General features: G+C 50.4%; 6 protein-coding genes across 13 annotated transcripts in view; 5 read left to right on the forward strand and 1 right to left on the reverse strand.

The window, feature by feature from the left end:
* The window catches only part of LOC9638393, a 9116-nt gene extending 4555 nt beyond the window's left edge, over positions 1 to 4561 (forward strand). Inside the window, exons 17-37 of the mRNA XM_024681744.1 lie at positions 7 to 85; positions 146 to 364; positions 416 to 506; positions 565 to 642; positions 691 to 981; positions 1040 to 1237; positions 1293 to 1709; positions 1765 to 1926; positions 1973 to 2278; positions 2332 to 2414; positions 2467 to 2571; positions 2621 to 2849; positions 2904 to 3242; positions 3294 to 3395; positions 3450 to 3593; positions 3652 to 3740; positions 3796 to 3878; positions 3936 to 4051; positions 4104 to 4189; positions 4245 to 4344; positions 4403 to 4561. Coding sequence (XP_024537512.1) covers positions 7 to 85; positions 146 to 364; positions 416 to 506; positions 565 to 642; positions 691 to 981; positions 1040 to 1237; positions 1293 to 1709; positions 1765 to 1926; positions 1973 to 2278; positions 2332 to 2414; positions 2467 to 2571; positions 2621 to 2849; positions 2904 to 3242; positions 3294 to 3395; positions 3450 to 3593; positions 3652 to 3740; positions 3796 to 3878; positions 3936 to 4051; positions 4104 to 4189; positions 4245 to 4344; positions 4403 to 4468 — 3383 coding nt within the window. The 3' untranslated portion in view covers positions 4469 to 4561. The remainder of the gene's footprint in view (positions 1 to 6; positions 86 to 145; positions 365 to 415; positions 507 to 564; positions 643 to 690; positions 982 to 1039; positions 1238 to 1292; positions 1710 to 1764; positions 1927 to 1972; positions 2279 to 2331; positions 2415 to 2466; positions 2572 to 2620; positions 2850 to 2903; positions 3243 to 3293; positions 3396 to 3449; positions 3594 to 3651; positions 3741 to 3795; positions 3879 to 3935; positions 4052 to 4103; positions 4190 to 4244; positions 4345 to 4402) is intronic.
* Positions 4562 to 4649: 88 nt separating this feature from the next.
* Positions 4650 to 6014, forward strand: LOC112348743 (disease resistance response protein 206-like). 2 transcript variants are annotated; one of them, XM_024681836.1, is made up of 2 exons: positions 4650 to 4782; positions 4885 to 6014. In XM_024681836.1, the coding sequence occupies exon 2, from the start codon at positions 5283 to 5285 to the stop codon at positions 5859 to 5861; it is 579 nt and encodes a 192-aa protein (XP_024537604.1). In that variant the 5' UTR covers positions 4650 to 4782; positions 4885 to 5282; the 3' UTR covers positions 5862 to 6014. The 2 variants fall into 2 exon arrangements, with proteins under 2 accessions (XP_024537604.1, XP_024537605.1); XM_024681837.1 differs by lacking the exon at positions 4650 to 4782 and having other exon boundaries at positions 4933 to 4950; positions 5040 to 6014.
* Positions 6015 to 6405: 391 nt separating this feature from the next.
* Positions 6406 to 9446, forward strand: LOC9649799 (seipin-1). 3 transcript variants are annotated; one of them, XM_024681853.1, is made up of 5 exons: positions 6406 to 7706; positions 7787 to 8338; positions 8405 to 8647; positions 8709 to 8908; positions 8986 to 9446. In XM_024681853.1, the coding sequence occupies exons 1-2, from the start codon at positions 6474 to 6476 to the stop codon at positions 8327 to 8329; spliced, it is 1776 nt and encodes a 591-aa protein (XP_024537621.1). In that variant the 5' UTR covers positions 6406 to 6473; the 3' UTR covers positions 8330 to 8338; positions 8405 to 8647; positions 8709 to 8908; positions 8986 to 9446. The 3 variants fall into 3 exon arrangements, with proteins under 3 accessions (XP_024537621.1, XP_002976810.2, XP_024537622.1); XM_002976764.2 differs by having other exon boundaries at positions 8709 to 9446; XM_024681854.1 differs by lacking the exons at positions 8709 to 8908; positions 8986 to 9446 and having other exon boundaries at positions 8405 to 8465; positions 8513 to 8533.
* Positions 9447 to 11330: 1884 nt separating this feature from the next.
* Positions 11331 to 13028, forward strand: LOC112348747. Of its 5 annotated transcripts, none has more exons than XM_024681861.1 (6): positions 11331 to 11511; positions 11558 to 11655; positions 12126 to 12204; positions 12681 to 12766; positions 12840 to 12876; positions 12931 to 13028. In XM_024681861.1, exons 1-6 carry the CDS (start codon positions 11354 to 11356, stop codon positions 12932 to 12934), a joined length of 462 nt encoding a protein of 153 aa, XP_024537629.1. In that variant the 5' UTR covers positions 11331 to 11353; the 3' UTR covers positions 12935 to 13028. The 5 variants fall into 5 exon arrangements, with proteins under 5 accessions (XP_024537629.1, XP_024537625.1, XP_024537627.1 ...); XM_024681857.1 differs by lacking the exon at positions 12126 to 12204 and adding an exon at positions 12372 to 12609; XM_024681859.1 differs by lacking the exon at positions 12126 to 12204 and adding an exon at positions 12372 to 12609 and having other exon boundaries at positions 12843 to 12876.
* Positions 13029 to 13060: 32 nt separating this feature from the next.
* Positions 13061 to 15526, forward strand: LOC112348706 (pentatricopeptide repeat-containing protein At5g27110-like). The gene has a single exon (XM_024681745.1). It carries the CDS (start codon positions 13061 to 13063, stop codon positions 15524 to 15526), a length of 2466 nt encoding a protein of 821 aa, XP_024537513.1.
* Positions 15527 to 19052: 3526 nt separating this feature from the next.
* Positions 19053 to 21141, reverse strand: LOC9638395 (polyphenol oxidase I, chloroplastic). The gene is made up of 2 exons (XM_024681851.1): positions 20123 to 21141; positions 19053 to 20074 (listed from the first exon to the last, which is right to left on the reverse strand). The coding sequence occupies exons 1-2, from the start codon at positions 21094 to 21096 to the stop codon at positions 19204 to 19206; spliced, it is 1845 nt and encodes a 614-aa protein (XP_024537619.1). The 5' UTR covers positions 21097 to 21141; the 3' UTR covers positions 19053 to 19203.
* Positions 21142 to 21574: the final 433 nt, after the last annotated feature.

Consider the following 21574-nt stretch of genomic DNA (forward strand, 5'->3'; position numbering starts at 1 on the left):
CTGAAGGTGCTGTCATCAAAGAACAATCTATTCCTGCTAATCACGTTTGGGAAGATGAATATCCATATCACGAGGCTGTGGAGAGGTAAGCGTTTATTTATACTTTTCTTTGACATGTCTTTTCTCCTTTCTGTTTCTTCCAAAGCTTAATCAAGAATGGGAAGCTTGTAGACGCGTTAACTTTTGCCGATCGATGGCTAAAAGCTGGAGCTCCGGACAAACTCTTGCAACTTCTTATCGAAAGAGGTGAAGATAGCGTTCCGAGCTCTAGTCATTTGAGCCTCCACCATAACTTGTGGAACAGTAGCTGGCAATACTGTATACGTCTGAAGGACAAACGCCTAGCAGCGACGCTTGCTCTCAAGTAAGGCATGTAATTTGTGTTGTATATCTGAAACGCCGGCTTGGCGTTTAGGTACTTGCATCGTTGGGAGCTGGATGCGGCTATCGACGTGTTGACCATGTGTAGCTGCCATTTGCCCACTGATGATGTTCTTTATGAAGAGGTATTAGCAGTTTCGGGTTATTCTATCAACGTTGTGTCTAAATGCTAGTCTTGCAAAGGTCATTCGGGTTAAAAAGCATCTGCAACAGTACCGCCAAATATTGCGAGAAGACGTCAAGTTTGAGAACTGGCAAGAGGTTTGCGACATTATACTTCGCGTCTTGTTATGACTGTCTTGCCTTCAGGTTGAGTCCTTATGTGATAGAGATCCCGAGGGCCTAGCTTTGAGGCTTGCTGGCAAAGGAGCTGTTACTGCAGCGCTAGATATTGCTGAGTCCTTCAAACTTTCAGATGACTTACGGAGGGAGCTCCAAGGTCGGCAGCTAGTGAAGCTACTTACAGCAGATCCCATAAGTGGTGGAGGTCCAGCTGAGGCTATCAGGTTTCTCGGTTCACTGAACAACCCCGAGGACGCATTGCCGGTTGCAATGGCTGCGATGGAGCAGCTACCAAATTTGCATTCTAAACAGCTTCTGGTAACATTTTGTTGACTTGAACCTTCTTACACTATTAAAATTAAACTACCGCATGCAGGTACACTTTCTTTTGAAACGGCAGATTGGCGTTCTCTCGGAAGAAGAGCACGACAGGATGGATCGACTGGCATTGGGCCTCAAAATGCTTGGTGCACTTCCCTTACCTTGGCAACAACGATGCGTAGGCTTACACGAACATCCGCAGCTTATACTAGAGACACTCCTTATGTGGAAGCAATTCCAGGCAGCGTCACAGGTATCCAATAATTTTTTGGCTGTATTTTGGTTATAACTATATCGAGTTTTTGCAGCTTTTGAATGCTTTTCCATCGTTGCGCAATGACAAACTCATAATCACATACGCTTCAAAAGCTGTATATGTTGCACCTGCATCTCCCGAACGGCAAACACATTATCTTCCAATCAAGCCGGCCTCTGGGAACAAAAATGGCAATAACCGAAGATTCACCTGGACACCGAGAGACGCGAGGAATAAAATCGATGGTACCCGAAAGAGAAAAAGTACCCTTCCACCATCACAGAAGGCCGCTTGGGAAGCTATGGCTGGGTATCAGGAGGATAGACCAATTGGACTCGGACCGGAAGGTTATGAGAAGCTTGCACCTCTAACTATGACAGATGGAGTTCTCTCTGGTGATCCTGTCAAAGACGAAGCCGTTCGTAGCTCTCATAAGTACGACAGTGCACCTAGTTTTGTCTTGTTCAAGGTAGCTATCGCTGGTTGTTTTGTTTTGTTTTTATTCTCACTAGCGTTCTGTGCAGGCACTTCTGTCTCTTTGTTTTGATCAAGCAAGTGCTGCCAAGTCTGCGGTTGAACTGGCCGTTTCTCAAGTCCAGAGTATTCTCAGTGCAGACTGTTTACCAGCTGGAGCGAGCTCGGAAGCAATTGAAAGAGCATTTCATGCAGCGGGAACTTTTGTCCAGGTACCACTTTCTTGGCTTGTTTCTTCTTCGCCAATCCTTTTTGCAGGTACTACTGGATGCTAGAACTCAGCTTCATAAACTCTTGGGCAACAAAGAAGCACCGAGCCAGGAAAGTCCAGATACTGTTTCAGAGTCCGGTACTGACAGTCAGTCTGCGACCAGTCTCACGAAACTATTGTCAGAAGCTGACATATGGTTAAACCGGGTGGAACTGCTACACTTTTTACTCGGTTCTGGTGTCACTGCCTCTGTAGGCGATGTGGCAGACGAAACCTCGGCGCTTCTCCTTCGTGACCGTTTGATCCAGGAGGAGCGATATGGTATGGCCGTATACACATGCACGAAATGCAAGGTAACTATTTCTCGGTGCTGCTAGCTTTGTGTGAGACCAATACTACTGTTCAGATCGACGTTTTTCCGGTTTGGGAAGCATGGGGTTACGCACTACTTCGGATAGAACATTATGCGCAAGCCAGGCTAAAGTTCAAGCAAGTATCTTTTTGTTTGACCATCTTATCACTCTAACCTGGCAACTTACAGGAAAGCATTTCAATTATACAAGGAAGATTCATCCAAGATTGTTCAGAGAATAGTTGACAATGTGGAGGCATGCCCTGCTGCTGATGTCCATGCTGCACGTTCTCTGTATGTTGTCATTCTCTCTCGACTTTGTTAACCTGTTTGCCTGCTATAGGTACGTTCACATGGCGAAGAGCGCTTCAAGCTCATCGGATGACTCGCTTTCCGCAGACTCATATTTGAACGTTCTTTACATACCAACATTCACAAGAGCTGATCGATCCAGGAGGACTACGGAAGAGGCGTCAGAGCGACTTTCTTATTTTAATGCGGACGAGATTTCGGTTCCTTTGAGCAACTTGGATAATGTCCGTTTCGAGGAATGCAAGTACTACTTGGACGAGGTAACTATTTCGATTTACCAGCTGGTAGATAATCAACTGTGGCTGGTTGGGCAGTATGGTCGTTCGCTGCTTCTTGGCTTCATGTTTCGACATGGTCGTTATCGTGAAGCTTGTTCGCTATTCTTCCCTGTGGGTACTCTTCCTCCAATTCCTGCAAACTTATCATCTGGAAGCGTCACAAGCTTGACAACAGAATATGGAACAGTGGACGATTTATGTGACTTATGTGTTGGATACGGAGCTATCCCGATTTTGGAGCATGTGATAGAGACTCGGATTTCTCCTGCTAGCAGCGAAGATACTCAAGTTTCGCAACATACATTTGCAGCACTGACTCGCATATGCTTTTATTTCGAGACACACCGGCATTTCAACCATCTTTACCGGTTCCAGGTACCGGTTTCCTGCATGGTTGAACTTAAACTAAGGGGGATGGTTGTGCAGGTTTTGAAGAAAGACTACATTGCAGCCGGTTTGTGCTGCATCCAGCTCTTTTTAAACTCTGCAACACAAGACCAAGCTCTTCGAAATCTTGAGCGTGCTAAGGTACGCTTCTTCATCAATGGTTTGTGAATGATTGTGAGCTTATTTGAATGACAGGGTCATTTTGAGGAAGGGCTCCTTGCTCGTCAGCAAGCGATTGAGAACGTGAAGTCGGCGGCAAAGGCTTCTCGTGGAAAGAGTCCATCTGAAAAGCTGACTGACGAGGACTTGATAAAATTTTCTGCACGTTTGTCTGTTCAGGTACTGGCTCTTCTGAAACTTCGCGTGGGCCTGACGCTTATTTCATCTTGTTTTTCAGATGGAAGTGGTGAAATGCTTCAGCGACGCGGACGGCCCTCCATGGAAACGCTCTCTGTTTGGAAATCCTAATGACAACGATACTTTCAAGTGCGTATTTCCTTTTACCTCGCGTAGTTTCTCACGAGTGTTCATCGCGCTCCAGACGAAGGTGCGAAGTGGCTGAGGCGCTTGTGGAGAAAAACTTTGACTTGGCATTTCAAATAATCTATGACTTCGGACTTCCTGGTGAGTAATCACTCTTTCAAAAGTCGTGCATACCATTGTCTGGCGTTCTGTTTGCAGCTGTCTACATATATGCTGGTGTAGCTGCTGCGTTGGCAGAGAAACGCAAGTACAATAACTTGGTAGATCTGCTACGAAACATCAAAGGAACGATCGACAACGAGGACCTCGACCAGGTTATTATTTCGAAGGAGGTGCTTTGCAGCTAACGCTTTTATAACGTTCCAGATAATTGGAGCGGCCATTTCGGTCTATGCCAACAGGCACCGTGAGAGGCCCGACAGGCTTATTGAGATGTTGTCGAGTACTCACAGGTGCGTGGCGAGCTCTTTTGCTTTCCTTTTTGGTTAAACATTTGCCCCTGTGCAGGAAAGTTTTGGCGTGTGTCATGTGTGGACGTTTGAAAACGGCATTCCAGATCGCCTCTCGCAGCAACAACATTGGAGATGTTGAATGGGTTCGGCAACAGGTAAGCAAGCAAGACACTTGCATGCCATGTTTTATCTTCTGTCTTCTTTTCTTTCCAGGCTCGAATGACTGGCGCATTGCCAGTCGAAGACATGTGCAAGCAGTGGCTTGCGCGTGCATCCTGATCATCAGTTTGGCTTTTGTAAGTTTTGGCATGTATCATATCGACACCGGTTTGTAAATTCGACACACAATACTCTCAATACGCTTTTTCTTTACGAACCTGCAGGGTATAAAAGAGGTCTAACTATAGCTCAAAGCCTCAAAATCTCTATCATAGAGCCTCCACGAAGTCCATGAACATGGCGGTCTGGTTCTTTTTTAGTTTAACCTGTGGATCTTTGGCACAAGCAGGCTGACAGCAGCGCTCTTAATTTTTTACTTGTTACACGACGCATGGCTCGCTCGCTGGACTGGCAAGATTTTGAGGATCTCCACAGTAAGTACAGTAAGTTCTAGTGGCACTTGAGATTTTTAGAGAAGAGAAATCGGTATCGCTACAGTTTCGATTTACATAGACATTTCTTTTCACGTTTGGCAGATGATCATCTTCGCCTCTTTGAATTTTCGGAGAAGAGACGGGTCGGACACCATTGCGACGAAAAAGGTTCTTCAACACTCTTCTACTTCTCTTATTTTTTGCTTTTATTTTTATTTTTATTTTTTTGGAACTACCGGTCAATCTATTTCTTACAGGTCAAAAAACGAATCAAAGAACGAGGAGAAGACAACCATATGTTTTATGTCCGCAGAGCATCTCCATCCGAAGCACTGCAGCGATGGAAACTTGCTATGGTGGTCAACAATTCGCAGCTAAGCTTTTCCAGTATATAATCAACCCATACTTCTCTCTGGAATGCCAGGGCTTTTCTCTCCAAAGAGGAAAGAAAGAAACCAAGATCTCTCGAGCTCTCCATTAGTACACCTTTCAAAGAAGAAATGGATCATAGAAGTTCTTGCAAAACTCTCTTCTGTGAGATCATCCTCGTCGCTCTCGCTCTCTTGATCCTCCCCGCTCGCGCCGCTCATCACTCCTCCAGTCCCAAATCGCCCAAGAGGCCCTCCACGTACAAGTTCTTCTGGCACGACACCCTCCAAAACACGACGCATCCATGGACGAACACCGCCGCGGAGGTGGCCGGCCCAAACCACAACATCACCGGCCTGGGATTCGGCAAAGTCATCGTCTTCAACGATTCGCTCACGCTGGCGCCAGCGCTGGAATCCAAGCTCCTGGGCCGCGGCCAGGGCGTCTACATCTACGATCGCACCCAGGCCGGGATCGCCTTCAACGCGCTGCTCCTCTTCTCGGCGGTGATCGAGAACGAGGAGTACAATGGCACGCTCAACTTCATGGGAGCGGATCTTATCCTGGCGCCCAGCAGGGACATCTCGGTGGTGGGCGGCACTGGCGACTTTGAGATGGCGCGCGGGATCGCGAACCTCATCACGCATTCCATCGATGGCGATACGTTCATCGTCAATGTCACCAGTAGATTGTACTACCCAAACTATTGATTGATCGATGCTGCGCACCTGGATCATCTTTTTCTTTGTGGACCAACAATAAGAGAATTCCGTACGGCTTTACTTGAAGAGATTGAAAAAGGTGGCATGGGCCTGGCACTATACTTTTAAAGTTTGCCTTCTCTCGCAAGAACCCTATAATTAGCTTGCCAGCGAGGCTATCTTGATCTATGTGTGAGAAATCCATTTAAGTTTTGTTCTTGGTTTCTCAAGACTTGGATTATCTTTTTCTTTGTGGAAGATAGATTGATCGAGATGCTTGGATCATCTTTTTCTTTGTGGAAAAATTGATGGTGGCGTACACAAATAAGAAGAAGAGATTCCCCTGCCTTTATTCGAAAGAGTGATTGAGTTGACCATTCTAAAGTTTCTCTTCTCGGATTTTTAGAGTTTTTCACGAATAGTTCTTACGTTAGACCCTTTTCTTGATACTTACGAAAACCCTAAAATTAACTTTAATCTTTGTCGAGGGATATGCTTGGCCTAAATGCCACTTCATCGGTTCTTCTTTAAACCCTAAACTCCTGTGCTAGGGAGGGGAGAAAGAGCTTGCGGCGAGGTATGTGATCTTAGAGCAGCGAGGAGGATTTTCTAGAGAGGATCATGGCGGAGGAGGAGGCTTTCAGTGACGCGCTCGCCTTCCCGGATGAGCCCCGCAAAGAGATGAGTAGCGGGCGGAATGGGAGCTTGAGGAACAGGAAGAAATGCAAGGATCGTTCGCTGGACTGGCAACGCGAGGAAGAAGCTGCTCTAGAAAAGGGGGAAAACGGGAGCCATAGCCTTACAGGAGGAGAAGAGGATAGTCACTCGGAGATAAGCGAAATCGAGCAGGCTTCCGACGATGAAATCGTCCAGCCAGAGCGAGATTCGCGACGAGAAAGCTTGGACGGGATCGGCGAGCTCGAGCAAGTTCCCAGGCATGACACCGACGAGACGAGCTCCACAGAGACATTAGATGAAGTTGATGGAGGAGAAAGCCACCACCCCGAGGTGAGCTTAGAACCGAGCGAAAGAGACTCGCTCGAGCAGGTTCCAACGCTTGACACGGACGAAACGAGCTTCACAGATCGACTAAGAGCTCTTCGTCAAGCTGGAAGTGACCACCAGTCGGAGATAACCGCAGAAGTGATTGGAAGCGAAGAACTCGAGCAAGTTTCCAAGCGCGACGCCGGGATTTTTTACGACGTTATCCGGCCAGTTTTCATGGATTCAGCAGAAGAAGCTGGCGAGAAGCCTCAAGCAGCGAGGCGAGAAGTTTACAAGATGCCGGACAGTGTCGACAATGGCAACGAGAGCAGTCTCATCTTCTGGCCAGCGAATTTCATCATTCTTGCCGTGGCCTGGCAGCTCAAGGTCATCTTCCTTGCGTGCACCACTGCCGTCTCCACCCTCGGGTTGCTCTATGCCTTCGTCCTCGACCCGGTACAAATTACCAGCGCTGCGGGAAAGAACCTCTCGGAGCTTTTCAACTCTCGCGTCAAGCCACTCGCGTCGGACTTCGCTCCACGGCTCGCCAGCTTCGTCCAGAGATTTGGATGGGGAGTTTTAGCGGTGACTTACGCCCTGCTCATGCTCGCCTTCCTCGTCCTGCCCGTGCTACTCGTCGAGTACTTCTACGTGACCAAGTTCGTGGAGGTGCCTCTCGACGTCAAGGCTCCGCTCTACTTCAACTACACCGAGGCTCGCCCCAGCGCATACTTTAGATTCATCTCCGAGGCCGGGACTGGCGAAGAGCTTTCACGGTGGCCGCCAGCATTCTCCTGGGATAAGCTCCGCGTCGGGGTGTCGTTAACTCTCCCAGAGTCAGATTATAACCGGCAACTTGGAATGTTCCAGGTGAGAACTCACTCTCTTTTCTTCCTTGCTTTGCTTTCATTTTCTTTGTTCGACTTCAAGCATGTCCTTTTTCCGTGAAGGTGGCAGCGGAGATACTCTCAGCGCGGAACGAAGTCGTCGTCAGATCCAGTCGCCCGTGCATGCTCCGCTTTCAAAGCGTCCCGATACGCTACGCAAGGACGCTCATCTACTCAGTGCCGGTCCTTCTCGACGTGGCCGGGGAGTACCAAATCCTGGAGCTGGAAATGATAAACCTGAGACGACCGCGCGCGAGTCCCGTGCACGTCGCCAGCGTGAAAGTTTTGCTGGAGCCGAGAGCTGGATTCGGGCCGGGATCTGGTCTTCCGGAGCTCTACGCGTCGGAGATCCAGATCCGTGCCGACCTGCCGTGGAAAAAGTCGCTGGTTTACAAGTGGAGGAGGACACTCTACGTGTGGAGCGCGACGGTGCTGTTCGTGACCGAGCTTGGCATCGTCCTGTGCTGCTTCCGCCAGCTGCTCATCCCGAAGAAAACGAGGCAGCGCCAACTCCAGCACAACAATTCTTTGGATCCGCCCTCCACTACAGCGTCCCGAAGAGCGAGAAGTCAAGTGAAGAAGCGCGTTTCGTTCCAGGAAAACTAGACTTTCCAGGTATGGTTTCGCCTTAAACTTCTCTTTTCTTGCACTTATTTTCCAGCTTTGTATGACACGATCCAGGTGATATACAATCTTTCTCTCGGGTCTGCCTTATAGTAGGACCGGTCACGAGCAACGATCGGTACGTTTTTTTATATGCTACGAGAGGGAAAATTTATACCATTGAAGAAGCGAGAGAGATGCGGGAGCATCGACGTCAGGATGCATTTACGAGGGTGATGCTGATGTCTGGAGATCACAAAGAGCAAAAGCACGGAGAGGCGAAAAAATAATGGGCGAAACAACGATCTCGCCATGGACTTTGTGAGTGATTACTTCCATTCATTCCACTTTTGTTCTAACTCTCTCTGTTCTTCCACTCCAGGAACGCGAAAGTAGGAGGCCGAGCACCGAAAGAAAGGAAAAACTTCGCGATCAGTTACAACCGCATCCCCTTAAGTCGTCTGCAAGCTCTGGACAAATTCTGGGTGGTCTTGGCGGGATTTGCAGCATTTCCTTTCGCTCATCCCGGCCGTCGAATCCATCCGACGGCAGCCAGCAGAGCACACTTGTCCTATAGAGAAGGTGCTGTAAGGTTTTTTTTGTTTTGTTTTTGTTTTTGTGAATTTTTTTTTTTTCGTGTTTACGTGCTTGCTCTGCAGACATGGTTGGTGCCATTGCTGCCTAGCAAGTTGTTCGCCGGTCACCTCAAGAACAGGCTTTTGCTCGCTCCTTTTCTCGGCTCTTCCGACTTTATTCTAAGTGGAAGAACACTTTGATCCGGAAGCGCGAGTAATCTAATCGCTAGCTCCAATGCTGCCGCGGAGTTTTCTATCGATCCATCGCGAGAGAGGTGTGTTTGGCGCTTTCGATAGCTCACGTCTGGCTAGAGTTTTTTTTGGAGATCATGGATAGAATTCACAAGAGTGTTATTTACCTGTGGAATGGAGAGTACAAATTTTTCTTTTCTTTACACGAGAGCGAGGAGGAGAAACACAAATGCTGCACGCTCGAGAGAATCGAGAGTGTTATTTGGAGGGCGCTATCCTCTGATCGAGAGAACCAAGCGATAGAACCAAAAAGAAAACGTTGACAACGAGAAAACGAGAAAAGGGGAAAAAACTGCTCACAACTTCCACAAACCTGGGGAAAATGCTGCCTCGCCTACAAACAATCTTATGGAGGAATCGAGATCGCCAAATGGAAGGAGGAGGAAGGAATCCAGCGGAAGGAAAGCGAAGAAGTCCAAGGAAGAACGACGAAGAACTCTTCTCCTCCCCGCTTTTGTGCTGCTGCTACTTATACTAGACCAGTGAAAAGAATAAAAATCCCTCCTTTCGCTCCAATCCACCCCTCCCCATTCCATTTGGGCGATTCCCTCTTCTCCCATGCTCCAATCTAGTAGGTCTTGTATGGATCCTCTGCGAGGAGCTGCCTGGTGGTGGCATCCATCTTCAATCCCAGATCCATGACGCCCTGCTGCTCCGCGAGGGAGAGATCATCCATCTCCATCGCCGAAGACATGGCCCCTGCTCCAATTCGTGCTCCCTGCGCTGCCATGGGCATCGCCGCCGCGATGACAATGCCAATCAGCAGCACCAGCGCTGCGATCTTCCTGAGAATCGCCTGCAATGCCATCGCGCCGAAGAGATTTCGCTGCGGGCTGGAAAGAAATTCTTCCCTCACTCTCTCGCGCAGAGCTCTCTCTCTCTCTCTCCCTGGCGAAATAGGGTAAGCCCAGGGCCGGGTATTTATCTTCTGCAATTACTCCACGTCGAAGAAGTTACCCAGTCCCTCCCTGGGCCGGGGATTTTCTTCACACACGCTGAGACACGCTCTTTGTTTTTACGTGGGGTAAGTCGCGAATTGGGCCAGCTGTCAGAGTCTCCTACTGTAACGTAGTTATGTGTAACTACCATTTTAGGTCATCTTTTTTACGTTACATTCCACGGAATATTCCCCTGCATGACGACGGCTGATCTCAGCCGTGGGTTCCTTAGCGTACGGCAGGCGTACGAAGGGGATATTCTTGGAGCATATGCTGATCCCACGGCGGTCGCTGTGATGGAGATGGTTGTTGCGCCGGCTACGTGCCACGATGGGAACGACGCAACAACGCAAAGTTTTAATTTTTGTGCGACAACGTGAAGTTCTTTTTTATTTTTTGGTACTTAGTTCTTTTCTATTTGGAGTTCTTTTCTTTGGGTTTTTTTTCGCCACAACGTGTTTCCAAGGGGGACAGCAATGCTTAACTTCGTGTTTATGGACGAGCTTGGGAATTCTGTGTTGGCCTTTTCTTGGGTGTGTGGAGGGTTGGGCCTTGTCATAATGAGCTGATTGTGATTTCTTTGGTTGAGACGTGTGTTTGGAGACCTGGCGGTGGTACAAGGAACCCTAAAAAATTCCCGGGATCTTGGAGCTTTCTAGAAACTTTTGGATGGACCCCAAAGGACCAATTCAAAGCTCTCCACTTTTTTTAATTCGTAGAAACCCTAAGAGGAGGAACCCTAGCATTTGCATTTTTACTATCCTACATTTGATCAGGCTCTCTGCAGGGAATGTCATGAGCTACCATCGATCAGTCAATCCTCGGTCAGTACTGGAGGAACATCCACTTCAAGAGAATGCCTGTCGAAAAGCTCAAAGAACAACCAACTGATCGATCTCTCGATCGCGAGAAAAGCGAGAAAAAGCTAACCTTCCCAGCGCGTCGCCTCGGAGCTCACCGCGATCCCGGTCACCAGTCGCGCCGCCGCCGTGGCGCTGTGCTTGGGCACCATGGACGAAATCCCCCTGTGGATCCTGGAAACAAAATCTCCTTTGTGCTCGATCGATCGAATCCATGCACTGGAAATTCACCTGATCCTGGCGCTCGCCTGCCCCTCCGGCGATGGAATCGCGATCGATCGCCGCAGTGGCCGCGCGCCTGGAATCCCGAGCTGGGGAAGCAATTCTAGCCGCCTCATCACTCTTGCCGCCATGGCTTTTCTTCTAGAGAGCTTATAAACCCTAGGGTTTTAGACTAGGGCTATGGCAGCGGCCAATGTAGGTCGCATGGCGGGGCGCTTCGCATTCCGCGCTCGCGCTGCCAGGCCGCAATTCCATCCCAGGTCCTCCGGCGCCCAACCGCAGTACCAGTTCCATCGATCGTTGCCTCGATCGTTCGAAGAAGCTCGAATCAAGACCAGGTATACATTTATTTCTCTTTTGGCATTCTTTCGATCGAATTGCTAGGCTTCGTCGGGAGCTCGTGTCGCTGTTTCCTTTGCACAATGCCACGGCCTCGTCCAGGCTCGTCTCGCTGATTTCCGGTGGATCGAAGAGCCTAGAATGTAAGGAAAATTCTTCCTTTGTCTTTGTTTGCTATGAAGCTTGCTTGCATTGTTTTTTTTTCCTTCTCTGTGTGGATCTAGGGGTGGTCTCTCGTTCTGTCTTGCGGCATTTTTTGTTTTTTTTTTTCATGCGTGTTTTCGGGTTGCAGGCATTTTCTTGAAGTGGGTGTCTCTCGATAATTTCAGGCCGCTGCTACAGTCTAGAGGACGATGATGGCTGAGTCTCTCAGAATTTAGCACACTATCCTTGGAGTCCATCGTCCGTTGTCACAGATGAATCTGTGGCTTTTATTTCCGTGTTTTTTCTTTCTTGTTCTTGTCTTCCCTGAGCTATGATCACCAGCTAGAGGTACCTGTATCAACCCAGATTTTCAGGCAAAACGAATTTTTTCATTTGGTCCAGCTTTTCTAGTGCCTTTGTATTTCCCTGTTTCTGGATGGTGGTTCATGTGTTGTGTTTCTCTACCCAGGTTGGCTCCAGCACTGCCTAAGGTCTCCGAAAAGCGTAGCGTCAGAACCGTCACGAGAGCAGTGTTTTGAAGCATCAAGGTTCTCTCTTGATTTCATTGCTTTGTTCTTTTCCATGGCATGTTTTACTGGTCTCTTCCTGCCAGGTGATGCTATTGAATTTCTTGAGGTGCGTGGATAGTCTTCTTTGCTTGTTGACAAGATTGGCGAGAGTTTATCATCGCGAATAACAAGAGCTTTTTCTCCAGTGTTATCTCTCGGCCAGTCGGAATTAAGTTCCCAGTCAGAAACGATAAGAGAGGGTGTGGGGTTTAGACGTGTTTTGGCTATGGCTGCGAGATTGGTGGTAGCAGGGCGAGTAGCAGCTCCTCCCGCCCGACTACTTTCGCCCTCTCCTCGCGTCCATCGAGCTACATTCGTCACAACGTCCCGCTCTTCTGGTGGTTTTCATTTGGAGCAGGATGGATTATCCTCTTCCAGCTCCGGGTCTTCTTGCTTTTCCTCCTTCCAGTTCCTGTTTCTCGGTCTCTCACGAAAAAGCTTGTTTGTCCTTCCAGGTCTGCTGTACCTTTGTCCCCTGTCCCCAAGAAACGTAATGCTACGAGGATTTCGCTGGGAGCAGCAGTGCTTCGCAACTTTCAAGGTTTTGCTCGCTGTAAATGCCTCGGTGAGGCATTTTAAAGAGTGTCTAGCTAAAAGTTCGAGTTTTTCTCCAGCAGGATTCGAGCATTTCAGCCGTCTCAAGGATGATGGGTGATGTAGTAAGATTGATTCGTTTCTCATTTACTCACCTGTGTGCTCTTACAGTTGAGAAGAAGAACAAGAAGCTATGGAGGATGCCAGTCTCTTGACTTGTAGCACGGTCACGGTTTGACGAAATTTGAGCTCTTTTTCTTTTTGTTCTACTGAGGGTTTGATAGGGTTTTGTAGCTTAGGAATGCAGAGGATTTCCAGTCCAGAGGTAAGGAGCTCCCAACAGCGCACGCTCGAGAGACTGGAAAAAGCCAAGAGGATTTTCATTCTGGTGTCCGAATTGAAGGCTTGCAGCAGCTCTAAGGACTTGGACAGAGGTAGGAAAATCCATGCCCGAGCTGTAGCAATTGGAGAGAGCTCCAACATCTACGCAGCGACAACTCTCATCAACATGTACTGCAAATGTGGAAGCCTGGTGGACGCTCGCAGCGTGTTTGACAGAATGCCACTTTGCAACGCCGTGGCATGGACTGCTCTCATGCTGGGTTATGCGGAGAACAGCTTGGAGGAACAGGCCTTGGAACTCTTCTCCGCTATGCAGTCGCGGAGGTTTAGCTGCGTCCCTGACTCGCGCACCTTCGTGGTGGCTCTCAAGGCGTGTGTTGGACTGGCAACGAAGGAAGCTGTCCAGGACATCAACGGGAAGCTTGTGAAGATGAAGTCACTGGAGAAAGGAATGGCTGTTCACCACCAAGCCGTAAGGGTATTACAGGGAGCTTTAGCTATAGCACAGGATATCTACCTGGGAAGTGCGCTCGTCAACTTTTACGCAAGATGTGGGGACTTGAGCAGCGCTAGCAGAGTTTTCGACGAGATGTCGAGCCGGAATGCTGTCGCCTGGAACGCTCTGATGCTCGGGTATACGGAGAGTGGCGATTCGGAGCGGGCTTTGGAGCTGCTGGAACGGATGCTGGGCGAGGGATGCACTCCCAACGCCAGGAACTTCGTGGTGGCGTTGAAGGCCTGCTCGAGTTTGGCCGGGGACGAGGCTGGCAGCAAAGTCGATGGGAAACTCGTCAAGGTGGTGTGCTTGGAAAAAGGCGTGGCCGTGCACTCGCAGGCCGTCAAGTATGGCTGCGAGGCGGATATCTTCGTCGGGAGCACGCTGGTGGACGTCTACTCCAAGTGTGGAAGCCTCCTTGACTCTTGGAGAGCTTTCGAGCGAATGCCGAGGCGGAACGCGGTGTCGTGGAACTCACTGATGCTGGGGTATGCCGAGAACGGGGAGCCGGAAGCAGCACTCGATTTGTTTGTCCGCATGGCCAACGAAGAAGACGAAGCTAGTCCAGACGATCGAAGCTGTGTTGCCGCGCTCAAAGCCTGCGTTATTCTGGCAGCCAAGGAAGAGGAAGGCCGCGGAGAGAAGCTGGTGAAGATGGGAGCGCTCGAGAAAGGGATGGCTATTCACGCTCGAGCTGCGAGTAAGCACTTCGAGCGGGATATCTTCGTCGCCAACACGCTCGTGGACATGTACTTCAAGTGTGGAAGTATGGCGGACGCTTCCCGAGTCTTCGGCAGGATAGAGAATCCGACAGTGGTTTCCTGGACGTCGTTGATACTGGGATACGTCGACAACGGCGAAGGAGCTCTGGCTCTCGGGCTCTTCGATCAGATGCAAGCTCGGGGTTGCCGGCCGAGTGCTCAGACTTTCGTGGCCGCGATGAGAGCTTGCACTTGCGAGGCTTCGAAAGATGGTGGCGATGGGAAGCTTGTCAAGAAAAAACAGTGGCTGCAGCGCGGGATGGCCGTCCACGATCAGGCAGTAAAGCGGGGACTGGAATCCAACATCTTCGTGGCAAGCGCAGCGGTGGATCTCTGCTCCAAGTGTGGCAGCATGGACAACGCCCGGAAGATCTTCGAGCAAAGTCCCTCGAGCCACGGTTTGGCCTCGTGGAACGCACTGATGCTCGGTTACGTGGAGAACGGCGACGCAGCATCGGCACTCGGCTTGTTCTCGCGGCTCCAGAGGCAGAAAAACTCGTGGAGCTCGTCACCCAACGCTAGAACTTACGCTGCTGCGCTCAAGGCCTGTGGAGCTCTCGGTCTTCTCAGCTCAACCAAGCTCGTCCACGCGGAGATCTGCCGCTGCAGAGCCTCGTCCGACGCAGTGCTGGCCAACTCGCTCGTCGACGCCTACGGCAAGTGCGGCGGCCTCGACCACGCGCAACAAGCTTTCGACTCCATCGCCAGCCCGGACGCCATCACCTGGAACGCGCTCATCACGTCTTACAGCTCCCAGGGAGACACCGACCGAGTTTTCCAGCTCCTGGGCGAGATGCTAGGCCGGGGATGGGAGCCGAGCGCCGTGACTTACACCTCGCTGCTCATCGCGTGTAGCCGCGGGGGTCTGGTGGATCGGTGTTGGAAGTTCTTCCGGGAGATGGAGTCCAAGCACGGGGTGGCTCCTCGCATCGAGCACTACCACTGCGTGATGGACACACTGGGGCGAGCCAACCGGGTGGAGGAGGCGGTGAGGCTGGCGGAGGAGATGCCGTTTGAGCCGAGTGGAGTGACTTGGACGACGGTGTTGAGCGCTTGCGAGAGCGTGGAGGCCGGGAGGGGCGCGTTTGGATCGTTGCTCGGGATGGAGGAGGCGGACAGGAAGGCTGGCTGCGCTCTCATGTCCAACTTGTGTAGTAGTAAAATCTAAGTCACACGTCCTTTTAAATAGCTGATAACTAAAAGCTTTTCACTCTCTGAAGCTCGTATCGTTTGATGGTAGCTATATAATAATTTTTATAAATGTAGAATTGTGTAGTTATAAGATTAAAAGAAGTGCTCTTCATCCAGTTGGTAGAGGAATCAGCAAAAATCATGAGACCCCGTAAGCCTCGGAAGTTCCTTCAACAAATGAATGGTGGGATGAATAATGTGATAAAGCTCATCACGCATATGTTAGTCCAGTAACTTCAAGGCTTGAGCTTTTTCTTTGCAGGAGGTTCTTCTTCCACCATCGTCTTCTTAGCAGCCTCAATCCCCACCCGAGAGCTCTAGACGGCGCCAGTGGCTCTCGTGCTTCAAAATCCACTGAAAGAAAGGACTCAAATCCCAGGCCTTCCAAACGCCATCCTCAGATCCTGAAGCACATTCCGGAAATATGCCTCCACAAAGGCACGCTCGTCGCAGCTAGCTGGAGCAGCTCCAGTGTGCCAAGCGCAGAAATAGCCATAACCCTTGACAGGACAAACAGGCGCTCCACAGCTTCCACACAGGGCACTACAAGTTGTCCTCCACCCACATTTAGAAGAGCGCGCCATCTTTCCAATCGATGCAGTCTGAACTCCTGTACAGTGATTTCCCAAGGCTTCATGCAGCTTGCTAAACAGGATGTTCTTGGCCATGGCTTCAATATCCACTTGTGAGCTATATGGGAACATGTCTCGGGCTTCCATCACCTCTGCCTCCATCGCGTCCCTGTAGATGCTCCAGATGGTGCCATGCAGTCCGCTCGCATCAACACAGAGCTCACTCCTGGGAAAGAAGTTATGCAGCACGGCTCCTTGTCCACGGGGGAGCACGGCAGCAAGAAGTACTGGAATGATCTGAGCAGCTTTGGCTTTTCTGTCTTCTTCTTTAAAGTCCAGAGGATCCCAGCACTAGATGAAGTCGTGGCACGCATCAGCGCAAAGTCGCAGCCCTCGTCTCTGGATATGTTTTTCAGATTGTACCGTGGCTTGTCTGCCATATCGAAGTGCTCTGGTCGCACAAAATCTCCATTCAGGCACCGGGTACACGACTTGGTCACACGAGCAGATGTAAGGAAGAAGTGCGGGCTGAGTGCTATGCCACTGCCAAAGCTAACGATCCCACTCTCATGTGTTGCACGAATGGCCTCCTTGAGTATAGCTGGTTTTCCATACACTGAGCTTCCCAATCTGGGTGGATCACCCGCTGGGAAGATAACCGTGCCCGATTCAAAGTCGACGCCCAGAATTCTACTGAACTTACCTTTCCTAGATGGATCTGTCTCAAGTTTCTAAAACCTCCTCTTGAAGTTTTGCCTGTTCTTGGCCAATAGCCGAATCTATAGGTGCATAGTAAATAACATAAAACTCCCCACGAACAAGGCTCTTCCAGAACAAACCCTAGCAGGAATTAGACCTTCCTTTTATAGCTGTGTGCGAGGTAAAGGTTTACCTCCTTAACCAGTCCATTATGATAAACCTGAGACGAGAGTCGGCGTCGAAGTTTTGCAGGAGCTGGTCTTCCTGAGCTCTACGCGATGGGGATCCAGGTCCGCGCCGAGCTGCCGTGGAAGAGAGGAGTGTGGAGTGCGTGTCCGAGCTTGTGCTGCTTCCGCCAGCTTCTCATTTGAGAGAGCTTGATTTAGCATTCATTCAGTCTAGTTGTCTCTGGCTTTTGAGGAGTTGAATTTGAGGGCGCAATAGTAATAGGGGGCTCTCGTTTGAAGATTGTTCCACCTGAAGAAGACGAGGCAGCGGCAACTCCAGCACAATAATCTCTCGGATCCTCTCTCCCGAAGGGCTTCAAGTGAAGTGAAGAAGTGTGTTTCGTTCCAGGAAAACCAGAATTTCTTTTCCAGCTTTGTTTGACACGACCGAGGTGGCGGACACGAGCAACGTTTTTTATATGAAAAAATCATACCGGGAGAGAGATTCGTCAGGACATTCCCTTAAAGAGGAAGAAAATTTCTCCTTAATAAGGGTAGGAATAGGGTTTGCAATGCGGGAGCCTTTCGGGTATGTGCCTTATGTCTGTGATCTGCCTTATTATGTAACTCCTAGTATCCAGCAGATGTGTCGAGAAGAACAAAAGCTCCTGAAAGAGGTTTCAGGAGAGGTAGCAGTGAATCTAGGAAGGGAAAGTTTAGTAGAGTTTTATTTTCCCGAAGGATGATCTTCCTAGTTCTACAAGCCCAAGCTGGTCAGTATATGGAAGGAATCCAACCATACTCAAGAAAGCCATTCGCGCAACACACAGGCTCCAGAGTGTGGATGAGAGTAGGATGGTTCACTTCGGCAGTGGCGTGGCGCTCAGCCCGCAGTTCCTCCTTACGCCTGCTCGTATGGCCAAGTCGTCTACCCAGTGCCTGAATGGCGATTTTGTGCGATCAGAGCACTTCGATATGGCAGAGAAGCCACGGTACAATCTGGAAACTGTATCCAGGGACGAAGGCTGTGATATGGTGCTGATGCGTGTCAAGACTTCAAGCGCTGGCGCGACTCTAGAGAAGGCAAAGCTGCTCAAGTCTTTCCAGTACTTCCTGCTGCCATGCTCCCCAGTGGACAAGCGCCATGCTGCATAACTTCTTTCCCTGGTGTGAGCTCGCTGTTGATGCGAGCGGACGCAGGCCTCTTGCACGGCATCATTCATGGAGGTACTGAGGCTAGTCTCGGGGGCATTTACAGGGATGCGATGGAGGCAGAGGCGATGGAAGTTCGAGCCATGCATCAGTACAAGCCATAACGTTTGTAGATCACTACCAAATCTCGTCAAGTTCCACTGATTCGAGGCCGGGATGCGACGCACTTGATTTTCTTGGGACGGTAACTCATTCTTTTGGCTTTGCTGTTCTTTGTCCGTATCAGTCAGTGAGTGACGCAAGACCAGAAATCTGGCGAAAGCCACGGTATGCCCCATCGGGCGCCACGGAGACCATAAAATCTTTTCTTCTTCTTCTTCTTCTTTGTCTCGTTTTTCTTTTTTATACACTTAAACTTATTCTTTGCAGGCTCCTTCCCGCGCTCTTTTACAGTGGGGGGAGACAACGTTTTGGCTAGCATGCCCCACTGTATAAAAATCTGTATGTTCGTGATTGGACATCTCCAGATTCCTAAGCTCAATATTGAGCTCAATCGAAGCTATTGTGGAGACAATATCCTGTCAAGAGAACAGTCTCTATAACTTTTACCAGGCTTGGAACTTGAAGGAAGAGAGAAAAAGGTTTCCTGGGATTTTAGAATCTTTCATGTATCAATTATCGCAGGAAAATGTCTTGCGTTTAGTCATGTAACATGACTAAACCTCTGGGCTTTCCTCTCTAGTGAGATTCAGGAAGAACGATAACAGTGGCTTATGTTCTTTCCTAGCACGTTGTAGATCAAACAGATTCAAGTAGAGCAGTAGCCTCAAGGAGTCTTCATTCGCAGCAAGCGTATGTTTGATTTTTTTTAGAATATTTCTCATTGTGGCATTTTTGGTCTAGATAGTGGATCTACGTAGAAAGCTTCATCTCACATTGGAAATTGCAACATCAAGTAACACCATTTCGATTTCCTTTTACCATGCCAGCTGGTTTTCTGGTGTTCTTTTTCCAATCACAGGAAACCAAATGAAACAGAACGAAAGCTAGAGCTCCATCAAAAATCAAGCGTACTGGATGCTGGCCCCCTTGAACGTGAAGACTTTCTCCTTGTCCTTCCCGCGCGGCACCAGAGTGACAACGAGCTTGTCCGCGTCCTTCAAGCCCAAGATCTCGACGTTGGGCTTGATGGAGAAGCGGGCGTTGGTGGTCCGAGTGCTCGACTCGGTCATCCCGGGCATGAAGTGGGGGATGTTGTAGAAAGAGCCGACGTACTCGGCGCAGGAGAGCGTGGTGGTCTCGTTGGCCTCAGGGAGATTGATGAACACGTTGAACGTAGTGTTATTCTGCATCCCAACCACCATCTCTTCCAGGACCAGGAGCTCGTCCGAAGCGCTGCCTTTGGGCTGCGCCACCGTGATCGTCAGCGGGCCCGCTCCAACCTTGACAGGCTCGGCGTTCTGGGACGAGGATTTCACGAGTGGATACTCAGCCGCCATAGCAGTAGCTCCAGGAACCAACGAAGCAACGATCGAACTCTTGGGCTGCGCGAAGGCCGTCTTTGCGAGCGGCAGTGGCTTGTAGTTGATCCAGACCTTGTCCTGGGGCATGGACGCGTACTTGTACTTGAGCTTCGTCTGGTTGTCGATGGAATCTTTCACCTTGACGCGAACGAGGTCCTGGTTCTCATCGAAGAAGAGGAACTCGGTGTTGAGGTAGTCGGCGTCCGTGAAGTCCTGGTTTCCCAGGGACCTCCACACGTCCCACATCCTGTCCACGTTACCGTGGTGGCAGTAGAAGAGTGGATCCTTCCCGGCAGAGTAGAAGTTGCCCAGGTCCTCGCCATTAGGGTTATTGGGGCTGCCACCAAAGACGTGCACGGCCGTGTGTGGGGCTTTCTCCAGAGATCCATCGCCACCGTTATTGTTCCCTTTCCTGCATAAGACATGGCTCCGTCACCTTTTTCTAGCCATGCACACGTACCTTATGGGAGCGCCGAAGAAGGCGTCCTGGAGCTTGACCTTAGCGACGTTGTTGTACATGACGGAGATGTTGTCCTGGCGGATCTGATCGTCGGTCTTGTAGGTGGGCTCGCCGAAGCTGGGGTCGACGCCGGGCGCGTAGCCGAGATCCACTCGCGCGGGCGCGTAGTTTGCCTCGTTGCGATTGGCGTCGAAGATGGGGGTGCCCTCGCGCCGAAACATCTCCGGGATGTAGCTCCCCCCGTCCTGGTTGTCCCAGTTCCAAAACGGCAGCGCGAAGGTTGGATCGTTGATCAAACTGCCCAAGATCTTCTCGTGGTAGTAGAGGTACCAGCGGTGCCACGGCAGGAAGAGCCAGTTGAAGTGGATCTGGAGCGTTGACTTTGGATCGCCCTCCTGGCGGTAGCCGTAGTTGCAGTAGACGCAGTGGACGTTGGCCTGCTGCCGGAAGCTCCGGGGATCATCCGAGGGGAGCGCGCGCATCTTGGCGTAGGCCTCGTTGTACTTCTGGATGTAGTCCTCGTCCACGAGATGGGCGGCGGGGCGGGTGCGCATGGGGCCGGTGTCGGGCTTGAAGTCGATGGTGTCGCGCTTGGGCTTGGGCGGGCAGCACGCCACGAAGGTGTTGGTGTTGGCGATGTTGGCGGGCTGGCAGCGCTTGAAGGTGGGCGATCCCACGGGCTCGGCGAGCGCGGGACCAGTAGGGGACGCCGCGAGCGAAGCTCCGCCGGCGATTGTTCCCGCCAGGAGCTCGCGGCGATCGATGATCGAGGCCGGAGTGGAGCTACCTTTCTTGGAGGGGAAAGAGGGATTACCAGACTCCCCTGTTGCTGCATTGGCTTCTTTCCTGGCATTGGCGGTGATCTTGAGCGCACCCCGGGAGCGATTGGGCAGAAGTGGGCATGGGCTCCGGTGCAGGAGCTTGACGCGATCGAGCGAGAGTGCCGCGGAAGACATGCCCAGCAGCGAATCCATGCTGGATGAGAGATTCCAAGTCTCGACTAAGGACGCAGTAGGAACCGTACCTTTTTAAAGGGCGAACGAGATCACATGGTTCTCGTGGGCGTAGTGGCGATAATATTTCAGACCAAAGTGATCCACGAGAACCCCGTGTTAGAATTCTTATCAAAACTGCCACGTCATTGCAGCCTTTAGTAGGGTTACCATTTTTTTCAGGAGACGAGCAAAGATATGCTTGAAACAGCAGTGAATGAGGGGAATTCGTACCTAGTTGGTTTGATATCCATCTATTTCCACGGTACGGCCCAGCTTGTTCTTCCTTGATTCCGTTCGCTTTGAACTGTAGTTGCCACTTTCTTGAACAAGATGGAGCGCATGTAAAGCTTTTAGCAGAACATCGCCACAAGGTAAACACTTAATTACCTTCGCCTTTGATAGGCTAGGTTGTGTTCGAAGTGTTTTTTGAGCCGCTGCTCACCCACCTTTTAAACGG

This window comes from Selaginella moellendorffii, unplaced genomic scaffold, assembly GCF_000143415.4.
Source record: "Selaginella moellendorffii unplaced genomic scaffold, v1.0 SELMOscaffold_32, whole genome shotgun sequence".
Classification (NCBI taxonomy): domain Eukaryota; kingdom Viridiplantae; phylum Streptophyta; class Lycopodiopsida; order Selaginellales; family Selaginellaceae; genus Selaginella; species Selaginella moellendorffii.